At 32.5% G+C, this 16,284-nt stretch overlaps 3 protein-coding genes across 3 annotated transcripts; 2 read left to right on the forward strand and 1 right to left on the reverse strand.

Moving 5' to 3' along the window:
• Positions 1 to 1,801: 1,801 nt before the first annotated feature.
• LOC110991964 (dual specificity protein phosphatase 14) lies at positions 1,802 to 6,350 on the reverse strand. The gene is made up of 4 exons (XM_022257574.2): positions 6,125 to 6,350; positions 4,208 to 4,436; positions 3,725 to 3,861; positions 1,802 to 3,224 (listed from the first exon to the last, which is right to left on the reverse strand). The coding sequence occupies exons 1-4, from the start codon at positions 6,223 to 6,225 to the stop codon at positions 3,035 to 3,037; spliced, it is 657 nt and encodes a 218-aa protein (XP_022113266.2). The 5' UTR covers positions 6,226 to 6,350; the 3' UTR covers positions 1,802 to 3,034.
• Positions 6,351 to 6,984: 634 nt separating this feature from the next.
• On the forward strand, positions 6,985 to 9,524 carry LOC110991970 (cytochrome P450 6B2-like). Its single transcript, XM_022257579.2, has 2 exons — positions 6,985 to 8,367; positions 9,354 to 9,524. Exons 1-2 carry the CDS (start codon positions 7,011 to 7,013, stop codon positions 9,521 to 9,523), a joined length of 1,527 nt encoding a protein of 508 aa, XP_022113271.2. The 5' UTR covers positions 6,985 to 7,010; the 3' UTR covers position 9,524.
• A 1,857-nt stretch (positions 9,525 to 11,381) lies between these two features.
• On the forward strand, positions 11,382 to 13,719 carry LOC110991949 (cytochrome P450 6a2-like). The gene is made up of 2 exons (XM_022257552.2): positions 11,382 to 12,774; positions 13,412 to 13,719. Exons 1-2 carry the CDS (start codon positions 11,421 to 11,423, stop codon positions 13,579 to 13,581), a joined length of 1,524 nt encoding a protein of 507 aa, XP_022113244.1. The 5' UTR covers positions 11,382 to 11,420; the 3' UTR covers positions 13,582 to 13,719.
• Positions 13,720 to 16,284: the final 2,565 nt, after the last annotated feature.

Consider the following 16,284-nt stretch of genomic DNA (forward strand, 5'->3'; position numbering starts at 1 on the left):
TGTTTAAAGCATGTAAATACAGGGTTTAGGGTCCGTATATATAAGTTTGTCCCATTCGATGTCGAGACTTTAAGGGCGTAGGGTCCTATCAAAGGTGAGTCGACATTACAGGAGACCGAAGAGCTGGCAGCTACCTCGGACAAAGAATTAGTCTAGCTATTCAAAGGGGGAAAGCTGCCAGTATCTTCGGAACCTTGCCTAAAGGGACTCCTTTAAATAATATATTTTAGTTATTATATTTTTAGGTTAACTATTGTTTTTTTTTGTTATTTTAATATATGTTAGCTGTTTAATATAATTTTATTAATATTGGATATAAATGATTTTTTGTTGCAAACAAGGTTTTTCTTACATTATGTGAGCACGAAAATAAAACGTTTCCAATTGTTTCTGGTGCTCTTGCTTCTTATCTATGCTCTGTTTCATTATTTTCTCTTGTTAACAATCGAATCAAGCCAACGACCGTTTTGAGGGAGACCGCTCTTGGGTAGTACGGGGTCAAAAACCAGCAGGAAAATGCCTATAATATCAGATTACCAACGGCAATTCTTCCTGAATATAGAAACTAACGTGTACCCTTAGCCGACAATGACAATGACAATGACAATGACAGGACACTTTATTTCCAAAACATAAAAAAATCTAGCAAAGTCAGGATACTAACTAGTTCTTCAAGAATTCGATTATTAAATTATTGTTAACATATGTTTGAACTACACGTTTCTCATTTATGAACGTCGATAAAACAGACAAATTTAAACGCGGATCGTTAAGAGTTTAATTCTTTCGCTTACATCACAATCAGGAAGTGAGCATTGTCAGTGTCTGCAAAACAAAAGCGCGATTCTAAAACTACACAGCGTTTCCATTGCTTTATTTGTTTCTACCAATGTTTTAATAATGCTGTCCGTGTAGTAATGTAGACGTTTCAATAAGTTTTCAATTGGCACAGATGTTATATTTTTGTACTCTCAATGCCACGAGGCCATTGCTTCAATGAAATTAGTCATTACTTCCAATGGTATTGGGTAATTGCAACTGTTTTTAGATCAAGGCTTAAATTATTAATCAGTTCGCGCGGGTGAAATATATTCAGAGTTGGAAGAAAGGATCAATTCTGAATTCTTCTATTACTGCGAAGGACACATCGTGAAGAAACCGGTTTGCCTAGAAACGTCAAACCAGAACCAAACAAACTTGCCTATAAAGAAAAAAAATCATGAAATAGATACAGAAATCTCTTGCCAAAACCACAACACACTGTCGTCGGTTTGCTTTCGCATTTTAGCAATTGTTAAACACTATTTTATCGTAACTGGATTTTTACACCACATGACGGTAGACTTTAAATCAAACTCTTTAAGTCGTTTAATTCACACTGCCAGTACTCAGCCAAACATGCTTTAGTATTGTTGTATCTTTGTATATTTTCAATCCGCGATGGAAGGCTAGTAATACCACTGGATTTCTAAGGCCATATTGCATTTTTTAGCTAGTCAAATATATATACAATATTGTGAAGAGTGAATAATCTATATTATTATTTATATGCATAAGTAAAAGAAACTTTTTATTAATTCCAAAAGTCGTTTGTTGAACATTGACAACCTCTTGCTTGATTTTAACTTGCGCATTGTGCTTGTGCATTTGCTCGTCAAAATTACAATAAAAATTAGGCAAGTAAATAAATCTGTAGTTTCTAGAGAAACTTAATCAAACACAAGATTTGATGTTAAAGGCATTTGCGAGCCAGGCTTGTACTTATCATGGAATTAGTCAAATATAAAATAATTAAAACAAATATATAAAATTCATTTATTTGGTCCCTCTTCAAATTAGAATATACATATCACAATCGTATATTCAACACATACATTTTGCACACATTTTCAGTCTTATAAGTACCTAATCTATTCCTTAACATATCAGTAACTAATTCTTATAATATATGCAAGCAATCTTAATTTTAAATTGTGTTTACAATTATATGAACCGATAGTAAAAAAAATTACCAAATCAATTACCTATATTAATAATCAAAACGTATGAAGAAAGAACATATCTTCCAAATTATATACTATGCTATATCCGAAGTTATACTGTAACAGCTAGCGCAAAAATTAAGTCCCATAATTTTTTTTATTAAAATACACATTTTTGGAGCAAAAATTAAACTGAAATTGATTTATGAATGTACGATATATGAAAAACCTAATAATTGTATCACTAATGACTGAAAGACACAATTTAATTATATTTGGTCTATTTCAAGTATTGCGTCCCAGTATTACGGAAATCTTTGATTTTCTTATTTGGTGATTACGTCAACAGTAATTATTTACATTATTACACATATTACCCACGCATTGTCTATGCTTGAAAACGAAATACATTTTCGAGATTTCCTATAAGCTTTGCTTACTTTTGCTGACAAGAGTGGGGGGGGGGGGGGTAATAAATGGCAGTAAATCTGCTTACGTAATACTTGAACGGGCCCCTAATTGTGCTGTCACATGAATAACTACAAATATAGTATATATATATCTCCTTACCATATCCCTTTTAACTTCATAGGTTGATCCTAGCCTAATTATACATAGAATAGTGTATATGTCGCTAAGTAGTTAAATCGGAGAATTAATTGAATCTCTAGAGAGTTAATTAAAGATCGATATTCAATCAAATCGCTAACGTTCCTAACAGACAAGTGACTGAACGAAACGTTTAATAAATCTTCTATACGTTCCTAGGCAACTGTACATAGGACAATTTTGTTCTGCAGGCTTCTTGTACACATATCCGTCTGCCATTTATTATTTATCGATTAAAGAAATAAATAATTTTCCAATAGATCTAATCGAAATTTAAAAAGTATAGTACACCAGGCTTACAATTAACAAATGGGCATTAAATGTCCAAGCTGAGTTGTACCTTACTTCACATATATTATTAACGTTTGGCGAACCAACGCTTCCATCAGTCAAATGTTTATGACATAGGAGAGAAAACTGCGCACAGAGTATATGATATTATTTTAACAATTCTCAATAGGCCCATACCGCTGTCTGAACCAGGTCATTCCCCTATAATCTGGCTCGTACACATCCGGGATTTCCTTGTCGATCGCTTCACAATACACCATTTTGACGGAGGCTTCACCAAATAATCTCTCTTCGTATTTTATTAGCTGCTTAAAGAATCCAGTGTTCGGTCGTATTTGCGGCCTGCAAATGATTAAATACATGTACCTTAGTTTTAATATTTAATTCAATTAAATATTTCAGCTGGTAACGTTTACGAAGGGAAAATACATGTAGTACAAAATATTAATATTGTAACATAGTAGTAACTATGCTAATTGTGTGGACACGTTAGCCCTGAGTCTCATCTCCCTCTGACACTTCGATCCCTTAGTCTTTAGTCCAAGTTTGATCCCTTTGGAGTAAACTGCTGTGGGATTTTTGCTGCTAATTTATTTGGCGCCTGGAACGTAGTACCGTTGACTCTAGAGCCAGTGCTTTCCTCGCTCAACGAACCGCAATGCAGGAAGGAAATGCTGCCAGCATGAAAGGTACACTGCCAGCGGTTACCATGGTAACAAATGAATTTAGTCTACGTTACTCTTATTCGTCATGATTAATATGAACCAGTTCCAAAGCACGTTTAAAATTACTACGTTACTCTTTAATCTTTTCTTGCTTAAGGAGTAGATAATTGTATTTACCTTCGCCTTTTCATATGGTGATACGCGTCTCTGAGTGTCATTTTGTGCCATTTAATGAGGTATGCTAAGCACAACGTGACGGATCTTGATACACCGGCGACACAATGAACCAATACCGATTCATCTCTTGTGACTACCTGTGACAAATAAAATTATAATCCAATACAATAACAGTAATCCTTGTATAGACGATATTGATTGTTCAGTCTGTATTAGGTAGGCTGAAAAGGACGTAGGCTAACATAGTACAATATTTTTGTTTGAATAGATTTTTATTTGATTATTCGAGAACAATAAAACGATTATACCCATCAGACATTTTTTGATACACTTTCGGTGATTATCTCTTCAACATCGCATAATCTAGAGATTATAGGTAGCTAGTTAGGTAGTTTGCTAGGTAGACCCAGAAAACATTATTCTGAGGTCTAAGAACAGGAAACACTGTATACATTTGGTATTAATAAATAAATGGGTACTCACTTCATTTATTAAGTCAGCGACGCTCTCCATATAAGGATGCATGTCGGAATTGGGTGTGTCCAACAGTGGTACATAATGTCTCGGTACATAGTCTTCTGGCGGTGGTGGTAGTTCTGGGGCGGCATTTACCACCAAACTTGGTCGCAGGGCCTTAACAGCGCCGGGCAAAGCGTGGGCTCCACATATGTATACGAAGTCAATGACTCGTGATACGCCTAGAGGACAGCCTCTGTAGAAAATATCTGCACTTAGTGGCCAAGCTAAGGAGTTAATTAAAAAAAAAAAAAACGAATCGACAAAACAAGAACCAACGCTGTGATTCTTTTTCATTGGCCAATCAAACCAGTACGTATTAATTAAGCTTCTGTACTTCTAATCACACTGACGAAATATGATTAATAAAAGACCAAAGGTACGAAATGATGTTGGAAATATCGGTATAATGTAAATGAATTTCAAGTAACAGAAATAGAATCGTCCCACAAATTGTTTATAAACACTCAAATCACGCTCGGCATCAATCAAACTGTATCGATCGACTCTTTGCATTTATAGCAAATCCCATTATTTTGATAATTACACTTTGACCCAGTTCATAAAATGCTGTGAAATTATCGTCAATTTTCTAGAGGAGCGTGGTTTATTTAATGTAATTGACCTGGAAGACCTAATAGCTAATGACGGTAGATTAGTTGTATAGAACGAGACTTTAAATTCAAATTTTATATGAGATATTACAATTAAGTTTGGAAAGTTAAAGCTTTGTAAAACTTTTTAGTGTATATAAATATATACATATACTAATATATACATAAATATGTGCATTATTTAGAGATATTTCTTTTACGTATTTTGTGTTTAAAACCCACGTCAAAGAAGTGTATTTTTTCAATTATCTATATATTTACGAAGTAGTTTTGGCACTTATAAAAACATCAACAAAGCGTAAACAGTCCACATTCCACGAGGTTGTGTCATTTTGGATTCGAGCCAACCACGTCTGACCCTAACGAACTTGCTCTAATCAGAAAACTACGCATTTGGTTTTGTTTTTACATCTATCGCAAAGTGAAGATAAAAAGGTTTTATATGTTTTAATTCTATGTAATCTGTGACTCTCATTACTGAACTCGCGGTGTAATTTGCTGGTAATCTGTGATCTCTTGAATTTACTACTAAATATCATGCATAATTTTGGATAATTTAATTTAAAAGAAATAAACAATTGAGCATTAAACAATAATCTACATCGCTCTATTTTTCATAATCAATAGTAATATTAAGATTTAATGTTTATATAAAAAACATTTTATTTTTAACTAGCTTATCCCTTTGTTTCCATTTAATGTGTTTTATATTATTTCTCGCGAGTTGTTATCCTACCTTTTACTTGAAAATTGCATAAAGTTAAAACTATTGCCATAAAAGAAAAAAAATTGAGCGCGAGTGTCCGTTTAATAATTGTTTATATTATCTTTGCTTGTCTCGACACAAGGTCTTCCACAAATATCATATTTTGTCACTTTGTTATACCTTAATTTCTTAAATTTAATATCTTTAAATATTATGTTTGAGAAAGCATTACATCATATTAAATAATTATTATTCTCTTGCTACGTACATTGGTTTGACAAGCCTCATATGTATAAATGTCAAAAAAATTGTAAATACATATCTAATTTTTAATAATTTTATAAAAAATATATAAATATACAATAGTAAATTAAAAAATATATTTTGTAAGCAATACTTAAAGTCACTGTTATTTATAACTTAAACCACTTTAAAAATAAACAGATTTGCAATATTTTAAGTTTATTAATTAAATAGAGATAATTGAAAGACTTCAGTACAACTGTTAGAAAGTCCAACTTAATATCAAATTTACAAAATGTGTGAATCACAATAATAAAATACCTGTTCAATTCATCCCTTATCTCTTTAGAAACATCTGCCACCACAGAAGGCCTCTCATTAGCAACCCTCGCAACCTTATCTTCGACCGGAAGAACTTTCATTTCGAGATTATATATTTCAGAAGCAGACTGACACTTTCACCATTTATTTTCACTAATCGTGTTTTATATCGAGATTTTTTAGACGTGCGCACGCGGCCCAGTCAGAATGCGTACTGGCTACTGAAAATTCACTGGGCTGAAGTATGAACACCTGTATCTCGGATGCCTGCAATATCCGGCATTCCACGTCTATTTTTAAACCATGGAGACTCATAATTTGTTTACTTCGTGTTGTCTTTGGCGAGTGGGTAATTTGTGATTTGTATGATTATTGCTATGAGGATAAATTTGATAGTGTTTTATATAAATATATAAATAAAAAAATCATACTTTTTATGCCTCTATAATATATACAACAAGTGGACTTTTGCTAACGGGTCACCGACCCTACATCGCCAATAGGTATATATATTATTAATATGAATTATAATTAATAAAATCAAATTTTGTTAAAAATGGAAATAAAACTAAAAGATACACTATAGATTTTTTTATTTTGAAATTAAATTTAAATTTCCCGGAATAGCAAATATTTTTTTGTGATTTTTCCGAGATCGGTACATTTTATTATAGCATAGGACTGTCGTTAGTAGTGTATAAATCAAAGCGCCTGGAGATAATTTATAAGCAATGTTTCATTAGAAAACAATAAATATAGTTCACGCACGTCTGGGATTTAATAAAATTGGCAATAAAAACGATTTATTAGAAGCATTAAAGGAAGTTTAATTCCTTTTAGAGTCACGATTGCGACACAGTTTTGAGTGTGACGCCGCGTAGCTATAATGATTCCAATAATTATCGCTTTGTTAATCGTATTTTTTTACTTCATCTACACAATAAATTATAATTACTGGAAAAAGAGAAACGTGGTACATGATAGACCACTACCCATATTCGGAAATCATTTTCAAAATGCAACTGGATTGAAAAGTTTGACAAACGTTCTGACCGAAGTGTATTACAAGTATCCTGATGAAAAAATTGTTGGCTACTTCAAAGGCAGTCAACCCGCACTCGTCATTCGGGATTTAGACATCATAAGAGACATTCTCAACGTAGATTTTACTTATTTTCACGCTCGAGGCGCAGCATTGAACCCTGAAACTGAACCGCTCTTGAAAAATTTATTCCACGTCGATGGAGATATTTGGAAATTGCTTCGTAAACGACTCACGCCTGCCTTTACGGGTACAAGATTAAAGAACATGTTTCCCTTGATAGGTCAATGTGCAGAAAAGTTGCAAGCGCTTATAGAAGATAAAGGGAAGCGTGGAGAAGATTGTGATGTACGTAACCTGATGTCGCGCTTTACAATCGAGTTTATTGGAGCTTGTGGATTTGGCATCGATATGGATACGATTTGTAATGAAAATTCTGCATTCCTACATCTAGGAAGAGTTGTGTTTCAAAGAACCCGAAAAGACGTCATCCTACTTGGTATAATGGATTTATTTCCACAGACAAGAAAGTATATACAACTTGCTGACGAAAATTTGTACAACTTGATTGCTGATATAGTTCTAACTGCTTTTAAATGGCGCAACTATACGCCGTCGGGTCGTAATGATTTTATCGATGTTTTGTTACTTTTATCTCAAGAAGGAAAGATTACTGGTGAATCTATTGAGAAACAAAATCCAGATGGAACACCAGCAACCATAGAACTAACATTAGATGATGAGCTTTTGGTTGCTCAAGTGTTTGTTTTTTACGCGGCAGGATTTGAGACATCTTCCTTTGCGACTAGTGTCACACTGCATAAACTAGCATTTCATCCTCAAATACAAGCTAGAGCCCAAGAAGAAATCGACGAAATCCTTGTGAGTTATGGTGGTAAATTGTGCTTCGAAGCAGTCAGTAAGATGACCTACTTAGAAATGGTATTCAAGGAATCCATGAGAATGTTCTCATCTTTTGGCTTTTTGCAAAGAGTATGCTGCCAGAAATACACCTTTCCTTCACTTGGCATAACGATAGATCCCGGTGTGATTGTCTTTATACCGTCACAAGCAATACAAATCGATGGAAAATATTTTGAAAATCCTAGCGAGTTTTGGCCTGAAAGATTTTCTCCTGAATCCACTTATCACCATAAATATTCCTATATGCCATTCGGCGAAGGCCCAAGAGGATGTATTGGTAAGTATTTTCGACGTAAGAATAGTCCCACCAAGTACATGATACTATAAAATCTAAATTAAATAATATAAAATCTAAATCTCCCGTCGCGTGGTTGTTCTTCATGATAAACCTAGGTTAAATTATCAAAAAGCTTCAACAAATGGTCCATAGATTTTATAAAAAAAAAATATTTTTTTCTTGTTAAAATGAAACTTATTTATTGTTGTTGAAATAAAAATTACCGTCACTCACCGTCGTTATTCCGTTAGGCGCCATCTTTTTCTTGTCCCTACCACGATTGATTCGATACGAACGATAACAATGATAGTAATAATTATAATTATATAAATAATTGTATTATTTGTAATCATGTCTATTGACGATTGTATTTTAAAATAAAATTAAAATTTTAAATGCTTCTATCTGAGGGTGCCACTAATATTATGGGATAACTACAATTGTCCTTGGAATTAAGGACAAAATAATTCCATGCTCTAAAATATACATAGGGTGTTAGTTTTGTTACTATACACTAAACGTATTGGGAAAAGGTCTGCCCCGAAACTTTCCATTTAGATCGGTTCTTTGCTTCCTCCGTACATTCTTTCAAAAACCTTTATGACGTCGTCAGCTAGCTTTTCTGGTCTTCGTTTCTTTGCCCTGAAAGTCTGTTGTCTTTTATCTCGCAATAATGCAGATTGAAGATTGTTACCACCTACAATCTGGCATGCATTTAAAAAAGGTATTTCTGTATTATGACTTGCAATAATTCAGATACCAACTTTACTTACTCCGTATAAAAATAAATTTACTATCGTTTAATAATCTATAACAGTTAAGTTTTAATGAACCATGTGAGCCGATGGGGGCAATTGTTATTTGTGACGTCATCTTCTAGGTGTAAGCATAGGGTAATGTTAATAAAAAAAAATTAGATTCAACTAAAACCATTTTGTTGGTTTGGAACCAACCAAAACAATTATTAAATGTATCATCTTTCACAGGTGCTCGACTAGGTCAGATGCAGTCTTTGGCGGGGCTGGCTGCTATTCTGCAGAAGTTCACAGTAGAGCCTTCAGATAAAACCCCCATAGAACTACCTGTTCATCCATGGAGCAACATAGTACAGGCAGTGCAAGGAGAAATACCATTGAAATTAAAACTTCGGAAGTAAATAACTGTATTATTATTATATATAGTTGGTTTTTCTGCTGTTTTACTACGCTATTCTGTAAACATTACTTAATAGTCTTAATTTAGTCTACATCGTAATGTTTAGTTTTAAATTGTGTCTTTGTGCAGACACAGTTTATAAAAAAATTTCTAAACATCTACATTGACTCACAAAATCCATATAAAATAATTATTTTTTTTATTTATTTACTGTATTTTTTCAAATACTAGCTAATCTTATAAATTAAAAACATATATTCAGCCACATCACATAAAAAAATACTTTTGTGAGTATTTTTCATATTAAAAGCTATCGTCCTTTCATAGACAAAATTTCTCTAAAAATATTCTCAAATATTATTTTAACTTTTTATCTGAATGAAGGAAACAATAATAATAATAAAGTTAGTACTCGTAAAGCCAATAAATTAAATAAAAACTAAATAAGATATGTTTAGTAAAACGCATCTTTCGCCAATAAAATAATAAAGCTATTTAATACTATAAAAGAAAATTACTGTCACTAAGCATACGTAATAAACAATCGTGATCGTTTAGTGATAAGATTACTGGATCTCTTTAAAAAACAGTATATTATATAATCAAAAGCCTTAACAACATAGTTTAAAGGCTTTCGCCCCAACTGTATGTGAAGATCTTAAATACAAATATTTGAAAAACAATGCGGTTTTGATGAAGTAAAGATAACTGTCAATATTACAATAACCTCTACAGAGTATAAAATAAAGTTTATCATTGCAAGCGCACGAATTTTTCATGCATAATGACGTGGGTAATTTAATATATAATTTATACCTAAACAATTTTTTTTATGTTTATAAAGATAAGTATATCTTTAATAACTGTAAATAATCTGAAGCAAAATTTTATATTAATATTAGCTACAAAATTGGAAAACTTAATGTTTTTATAAAAGTTTGTAACTGTATTACTGAACTTTTATTAACAACAGAACTGGCAGTAAATGTAGAAATTGGAATCATTTTATGTATGTTGTTCCTTTTTTTTGACGTTCATAAGTGTACATTATGTTACCTATATGAATAAATGATTATGGTTTTTTACTATTGCCACGTAGATTGCTTCCGATTCCGCCTACATTCAATGAACAAGGAAATACATTCAATGAAAGTATCACCTGATTTCGTACGTGTGGTGTTCCGCTGTAACATAAAGAATCTTGCTTTTAATACATATTTTGAAGGAGTCCCAGTCCGCCGTAGAGCGATTAACGCAGTTGTGGAATCCTCTTAAAAGTTACTCAGACCACGCAGCCACCGATGTTTCTATGCGATAATCAAAATCTAAATATTCTTCTTAATCTTAATATTCCGGAGATTCGACTTTGCACCTGAAGATGTTATGTTAAAATAATATATGGCTGGTCATGAAAATTTACTGTTTTCTAAAAACCCGATTCGTTTATTATTTAGACAGTGGTCAATGATTACTAATGAGGTTATACATACATTAAAATTTAAATTCAAGTATCATTTATGCATTTAGGTAAGTATTTAATTTCTATTAGTTTACGCGGATTTGTTGTTAACATGACGGTAGCTAGTACCCTAACCTCAATTGATCACCATTAATCGATGTTGGCAAAATGTTGGCTTGCATTTTGCCAACATCGACGTCCAATATAACATTTATACCCCGTTTATAAATAAGTTATTTATCATTTAATATGTTTAATTCTCTTAGATTATGGCAATCAACAATATTGATCTTTAGAATGGCACCTCCGCTCAACGGTTTATATCCAACATAATATTCTTTTTACTAAATCTCTCACTGATTCTTATCTTTCTAAAGACAGATAGCTGGCTGAACAAGAGATATTCAGTTAGACTGTCACTTGCAAACGAATAGGCGGTATGTTGTTAGTGTTGTTCCTCGTTATTATTGCGTTGTTATTTCTATATACGACGCGAAACTTTCGATATTGGAGCAAGAGAAATGTGAAACATGATTTTCCAGTGCCACTTTTTGGTAATCATTTCAGAAATCTTTTTGGTATAAAAAGCGTTACACAACTGACAATGGAATTGTATAACAAGTATCCGGAGGAGAAAGTGGTTGGATATTTTAAAGGTACTACACCGGTCCTAGTCATACGTGACCTTGATATTGCCAGAAATGTTCTTAGTGTCGACTTTAATCACTTCCATCCGAGAGCACTCGGCAGAAACCCTGAAATAGAGCCGTTGCTTAACAATATTTTCCATTTAGACGGTGATAAATGGAAACTTCTCCGACAACGCTTAACACCAGCATTTACTACCGCCAAGCTAAAAGCTATGTTTCCTTTAATTATAAATTGTGCTGAGAAGCTGCATATTGTAGGAGAAAAAATAGATGAGAACGGTGGAGATTTCGATGCCCGGGAGTTGATGGCTAGATTCACAACAGAATTTATCGGTGCTTGTGGGTTAGGCATTGAAATGAACAGTATTAATAACGAACACTCAGCATTTAGAGAACTCGGTCGATATATGTTTAGCAGATATTTATATGATATTATTTTATTGGGGATCTGGGATTTATTTCCCGAAGTTAGAAATGTTATACGTGTCAGAAAAAGCGACCTAGACGATGCAATATCTAAAATCGTTTTATCAATATTTGAGCAACGAAACTATAAGCCGTCAGGAAGAAATGATTTTATCGATCTCTTGTTAGATTTATATGAGAAAGGCAAAATTGAAGGTGAATCTATTGAACATATTGATAGCAATGGAGTACCCAAACATATAGAAATGGAATTAAATACGATGGATTTGATCGCCCAAGTTTTTATTTTTTTCGCTGCTGGTTTTGAAACTTCCTCATCGGCCACTAGCTTTACATTGTATCAACTAGCATTAAACCCTGATATCCAGAGTAAGATTCAAAAGGAAATAGATGAAGTTCTAGCAAAATATGATAATAAACTCTCCTACGACTCCATTTCGGAGTTTACTCTTCTTGACATGGCTTTTAAAGAAGGTATGAGATTGTTTCCATCTGTAGGATTTCTGCATAGACAGTGTGCAAGACGGTACACTATACCCCAATTAGGTATTACGATAGATCCCGGCGTAAACATTATCATACCGATTCAAGCAATTCAAACTGATGAAAAATATTTTGACAATGCTAAAGAGTTCAGGCCAGAGCGGTTTGCAGACGGTAAAAACATACATAAATATGCGTATTTACCTTTCGGAGATGGACCTAGAGCTTGTATAGGTGAGTTTAAACTTGGCGAATGTAAAGGTACAAGTATAATAGTTAAAAATAACGATCGAATTTTGATACTTCATGAGTCAGTACCCATATCCTGAACAATGACTGGGGCGCTTTCATATCGTTCATTAAAATAATCTTGGATGTTTATGAAATGATGGTCGACATATGTTAAGAAAGGTATAGTCAATTACCATATAAAATTCGTTATATAATTGGTTAAACGCGCACCAATTCAAAAGCGCATTAAATATACATGTCAGAATGGGCCTAGTAGATCAAAATTAGGATGGCTGATGGAGATGTGAGAGATGTGTCTCGTTCGTTTATATTACCTTCTCTTGTAAAATAATATATTTTTTGTTATTTAGTAAAGTTCTTTAAACATAATGAACTGTTAAGCCGATAAGGACTGTTGAGATTTATATCATTCTATAAATAATCTAATTTATATTAAGTAGTCTAACATTAATCTTGAATTTAAAAAAATTCAATTCATATAAGTTAATAAACTATCCAGTTATAGCCAATCACGAAGTGCAAGTTTTAGATTTTTCACGAGATATTTCTAACCAAAAATGTAATTCATTTGTATGTTCATTTATCACTTGAAAATTATTAAATGTATCATTATTCACAGGTACTCGACTCGGTCAGATGCAGTCTCTGGCGGGGCTGGCTGCTATTCTGCAGAAGTTCACCGTAGAGCCTTCTGACAAAACCCCCCTAGAACTACCTATTAATCCTTGGAGCAACAATGCACAGGCAGTGAGAGGAGGCATACCATTGAAATTAAAGTGTCGGAAGTAATGAACTGTCATAAATTTTAGTAAAAATTATAGATTTTATTTTGAATTTGGCAGTTTTACTGCCCTATTATGTTTGATATAATTATTGGTTGCGTGAATAAAAATGTAGATGTCTTTACTACATAATTTAGAAGATTCATTCTTCATTCATCATTCGATTATTGGTACACCGCATTCATTCAAATCAATTGACAATGTAAGAATGAATATGAAGCTATAAACTATAAAATTGAACTTAAAACTCCTGGAATGTGCCTGGCTCACCACAGTACAATTTAGTACTAAAGGCTTCGTAGTGATCATGCTTCGAAACATACCAATATTATAAAAACATACTAATATACCAACTAAAACTGTGCAACGGAACGCGTTTGGTGGTAAGTAAATTCAAAGAAAAATTTGAAGGTGCTCTTAAGAATGATCTTAACCGATTTGTCGTTGGAGCATATGCCAAATCATATCAATAAATCACAAGGCCAATCTTTGTAAGATTGTGGTCTAAATCTAAAAAATCCATGTTTTTCCCATGATGAATTATATGTTCTTCTCTATGTATGCATGTTCAGACGTTACTTGTTCATGCGCCTGATAAATATCTTGTCATAACGTGCTTCACTGGAGAGTGCAACCTATGCACCAAATTACCTGTCCAAAAAATAATGATTAAAATAATTGATGTTTTTATTTCTGTTGGAATCGATAAAAATAAAAAATCTGGTCATTTATTGCTTCTAATACGGGATAAAGTTCGCCCGGTTAGCTAGTAAAAGAATAAATTTAACAATTATTAAGGAAAATATTGACACTAAGAATATGTATGTAGCAATCATGATAAATTTCTGGTAATCATTTAAAACAGTAGTATATTATATGCCATACAAACATAGTTTAAAGTGTTTCGCTGTACGTGAAGATCTTAAAAAAGTATTTGAAGAAAGATTTGGTTATGATCTAGTAAAGAGGTCTGTTAATAGTTACAATAACCTCTATAGACTATAAAAAGAAGTTTATCATTGCAAGTGCACGATTTTTCATGCATAATGGCGTGTGTAATTTTATATTTAATTTATACTGAAAAAATATTTATTCATCACAATCATAAGTTAAAAATTTTATGTTGTCAATAAAGATAAGTATATCTTTAAAAACTGTAAATAATGTTACATTAATACCTACTTTAGTGCAAAATTCAAATTGAGTAAAAAATGATGTGATTTTATGTGTTAACTAGTTTTTTATTGGCAAACAGTTACACCTCGTAGATTGTTTCCTATTTAGCCTACATATAATGAACATGAAATAATTAAATCTCATTACCAAATGTCTTGGTAATAATTGCATTAAAAAGTATTTTTTGAAATTGTTTAATAAGTTTTTAATAAGTTACAATTTATTACAATTGTTTAATTTTAATCACTCCTACTACGAGCTCTTATTGCGAGCCTATTGACAACCTACCTATATATGAATAGTTTCTTAATGCATGCGATAGTAGATAGTTGAAGAATTATTTAGGGTAATTTTTAATGTTCAAATTTACATATTGAGTATAAATATATTCTTTCTAAGTATCTCTCTTTAAGTAAAGGATATTTGACGCCGGTGGGTGGTAAAATTGCTATTTGCTTATGGTATCAGACGTATTAAAGCGAATAACGCCCTCTAGTGTCCGATAGTGTAAACTAAGATCGAATGCAGATAATATTGAAATTGTTGTTTAAAGTTGTTGCTATTCTCTACAAGATGGCGATACTAGTATTCTAACTGATTAGGCCGAACTTTATAATTTATGTCGATTAGATGTTAGCTAGCGTCCCCACCTCAATCGGTCTTGATGACTATTAACTAAAGTGTTATGACATGCATAAATTACGACAACACCGGACATGTAATAACATTTATACCCCGTTTAAAAACAATTTTTTTCATAATGATGAAAAATTAATCCTATTAAATGTAATAGGATTAATTCTCTTAGATAAGACTTATTAATACCAATAATAGATATGTATTGTCATTTAATACTTTTTAGGATATTTTCACGTTTAATATAAATATATTAAGACATTAAATATAGTTGTCGTGTAATTTTGCCAATCGAACTCCGAGTTTAGAATCCACTTGTCTGGTACTAATGTATCTTGAATGTTTTACTATAATATTGATAAAGAACAAGGCTTCTTCTTTCTTCTTCTTTGCTTTATGGACGTGCGGCATTATTTTAAGCTCTCATAAGACATGTCTCTAAATATATTGTCATGATATAGACTTGTAGGTAAAACTTTTGTTTCTGTTTTTATGTACCAATGAAAAATTTAAGTTTTTTTCAAATAGTGTCAAGTTGCATATTATAATAAAAATTAAGTGATGGCCAGCAGTGAATTAAAAAAAAACAAAATGGATTTAAATGCTTTAATTAAATTTTACAATTATTGACAACCTAACGATGCTAGGTTAGATCAAAAGCCTCTTATTTTAAACTTATTCCTAATTGAGAATTGACCGGCCCGATGTGAGGTGTCTAAGTTTAAGTTTAAGTTGTCCATCTCCTTTTATTACGGTGTCGCGTCAGAGGGGTACCGATACTAGATATGCGCTGCTATGGCTAATGGCAAATGGCTATGTAACATAAATATACATAACATCATTGGTAAACAAGACTTGTGTATTACTACATTATTGCACGAGTCTCTGACGTATATTG

This window comes from Pieris rapae, chromosome 16 (assembly GCF_905147795.1).
Source record: "Pieris rapae chromosome 16, ilPieRapa1.1, whole genome shotgun sequence".
Lineage (NCBI taxonomy): Eukaryota > Metazoa > Arthropoda > Insecta > Lepidoptera > Pieridae > Pieris > Pieris rapae.

Coding starts and splice junctions, on each gene's coding strand:
- LOC110991964 (XM_022257574.2), bottom strand. CDS start 6,225: ATGAAAGTTCTTCCGGTCGAAGATAAGGTTGCGAGGGTTGCTAATGAG. Junction 3,862..4,207: donor TCGCTGACTTAATAAATGAA/GTGAGTACCCAT, acceptor TATTTGTCACAG/GTAGTCACAAGAGATGAATC. Junction 3,225..3,724: donor CACCATATGAAAAGGCGAAG/GTAAATACAATT, acceptor AATCATTTGCAG/GCCGCAAATACGACCGAACA.
- LOC110991970 (XM_022257579.2), top strand. CDS start 7,011: ATGATTCCAATAATTATCGCTTTGTTAATCGTATTTTTTTACTTCATC. Junction 8,368..9,353: donor AGGCCCAAGAGGATGTATTG/GTAAGTATTTTC, acceptor CATCTTTCACAG/GTGCTCGACTAGGTCAGATG.
- LOC110991949 (XM_022257552.2), top strand. CDS start 11,421: ATGTTGTTAGTGTTGTTCCTCGTTATTATTGCGTTGTTATTTCTATAT. Junction 12,775..13,411: donor TGGACCTAGAGCTTGTATAG/GTGAGTTTAAAC, acceptor CATTATTCACAG/GTACTCGACTCGGTCAGATG.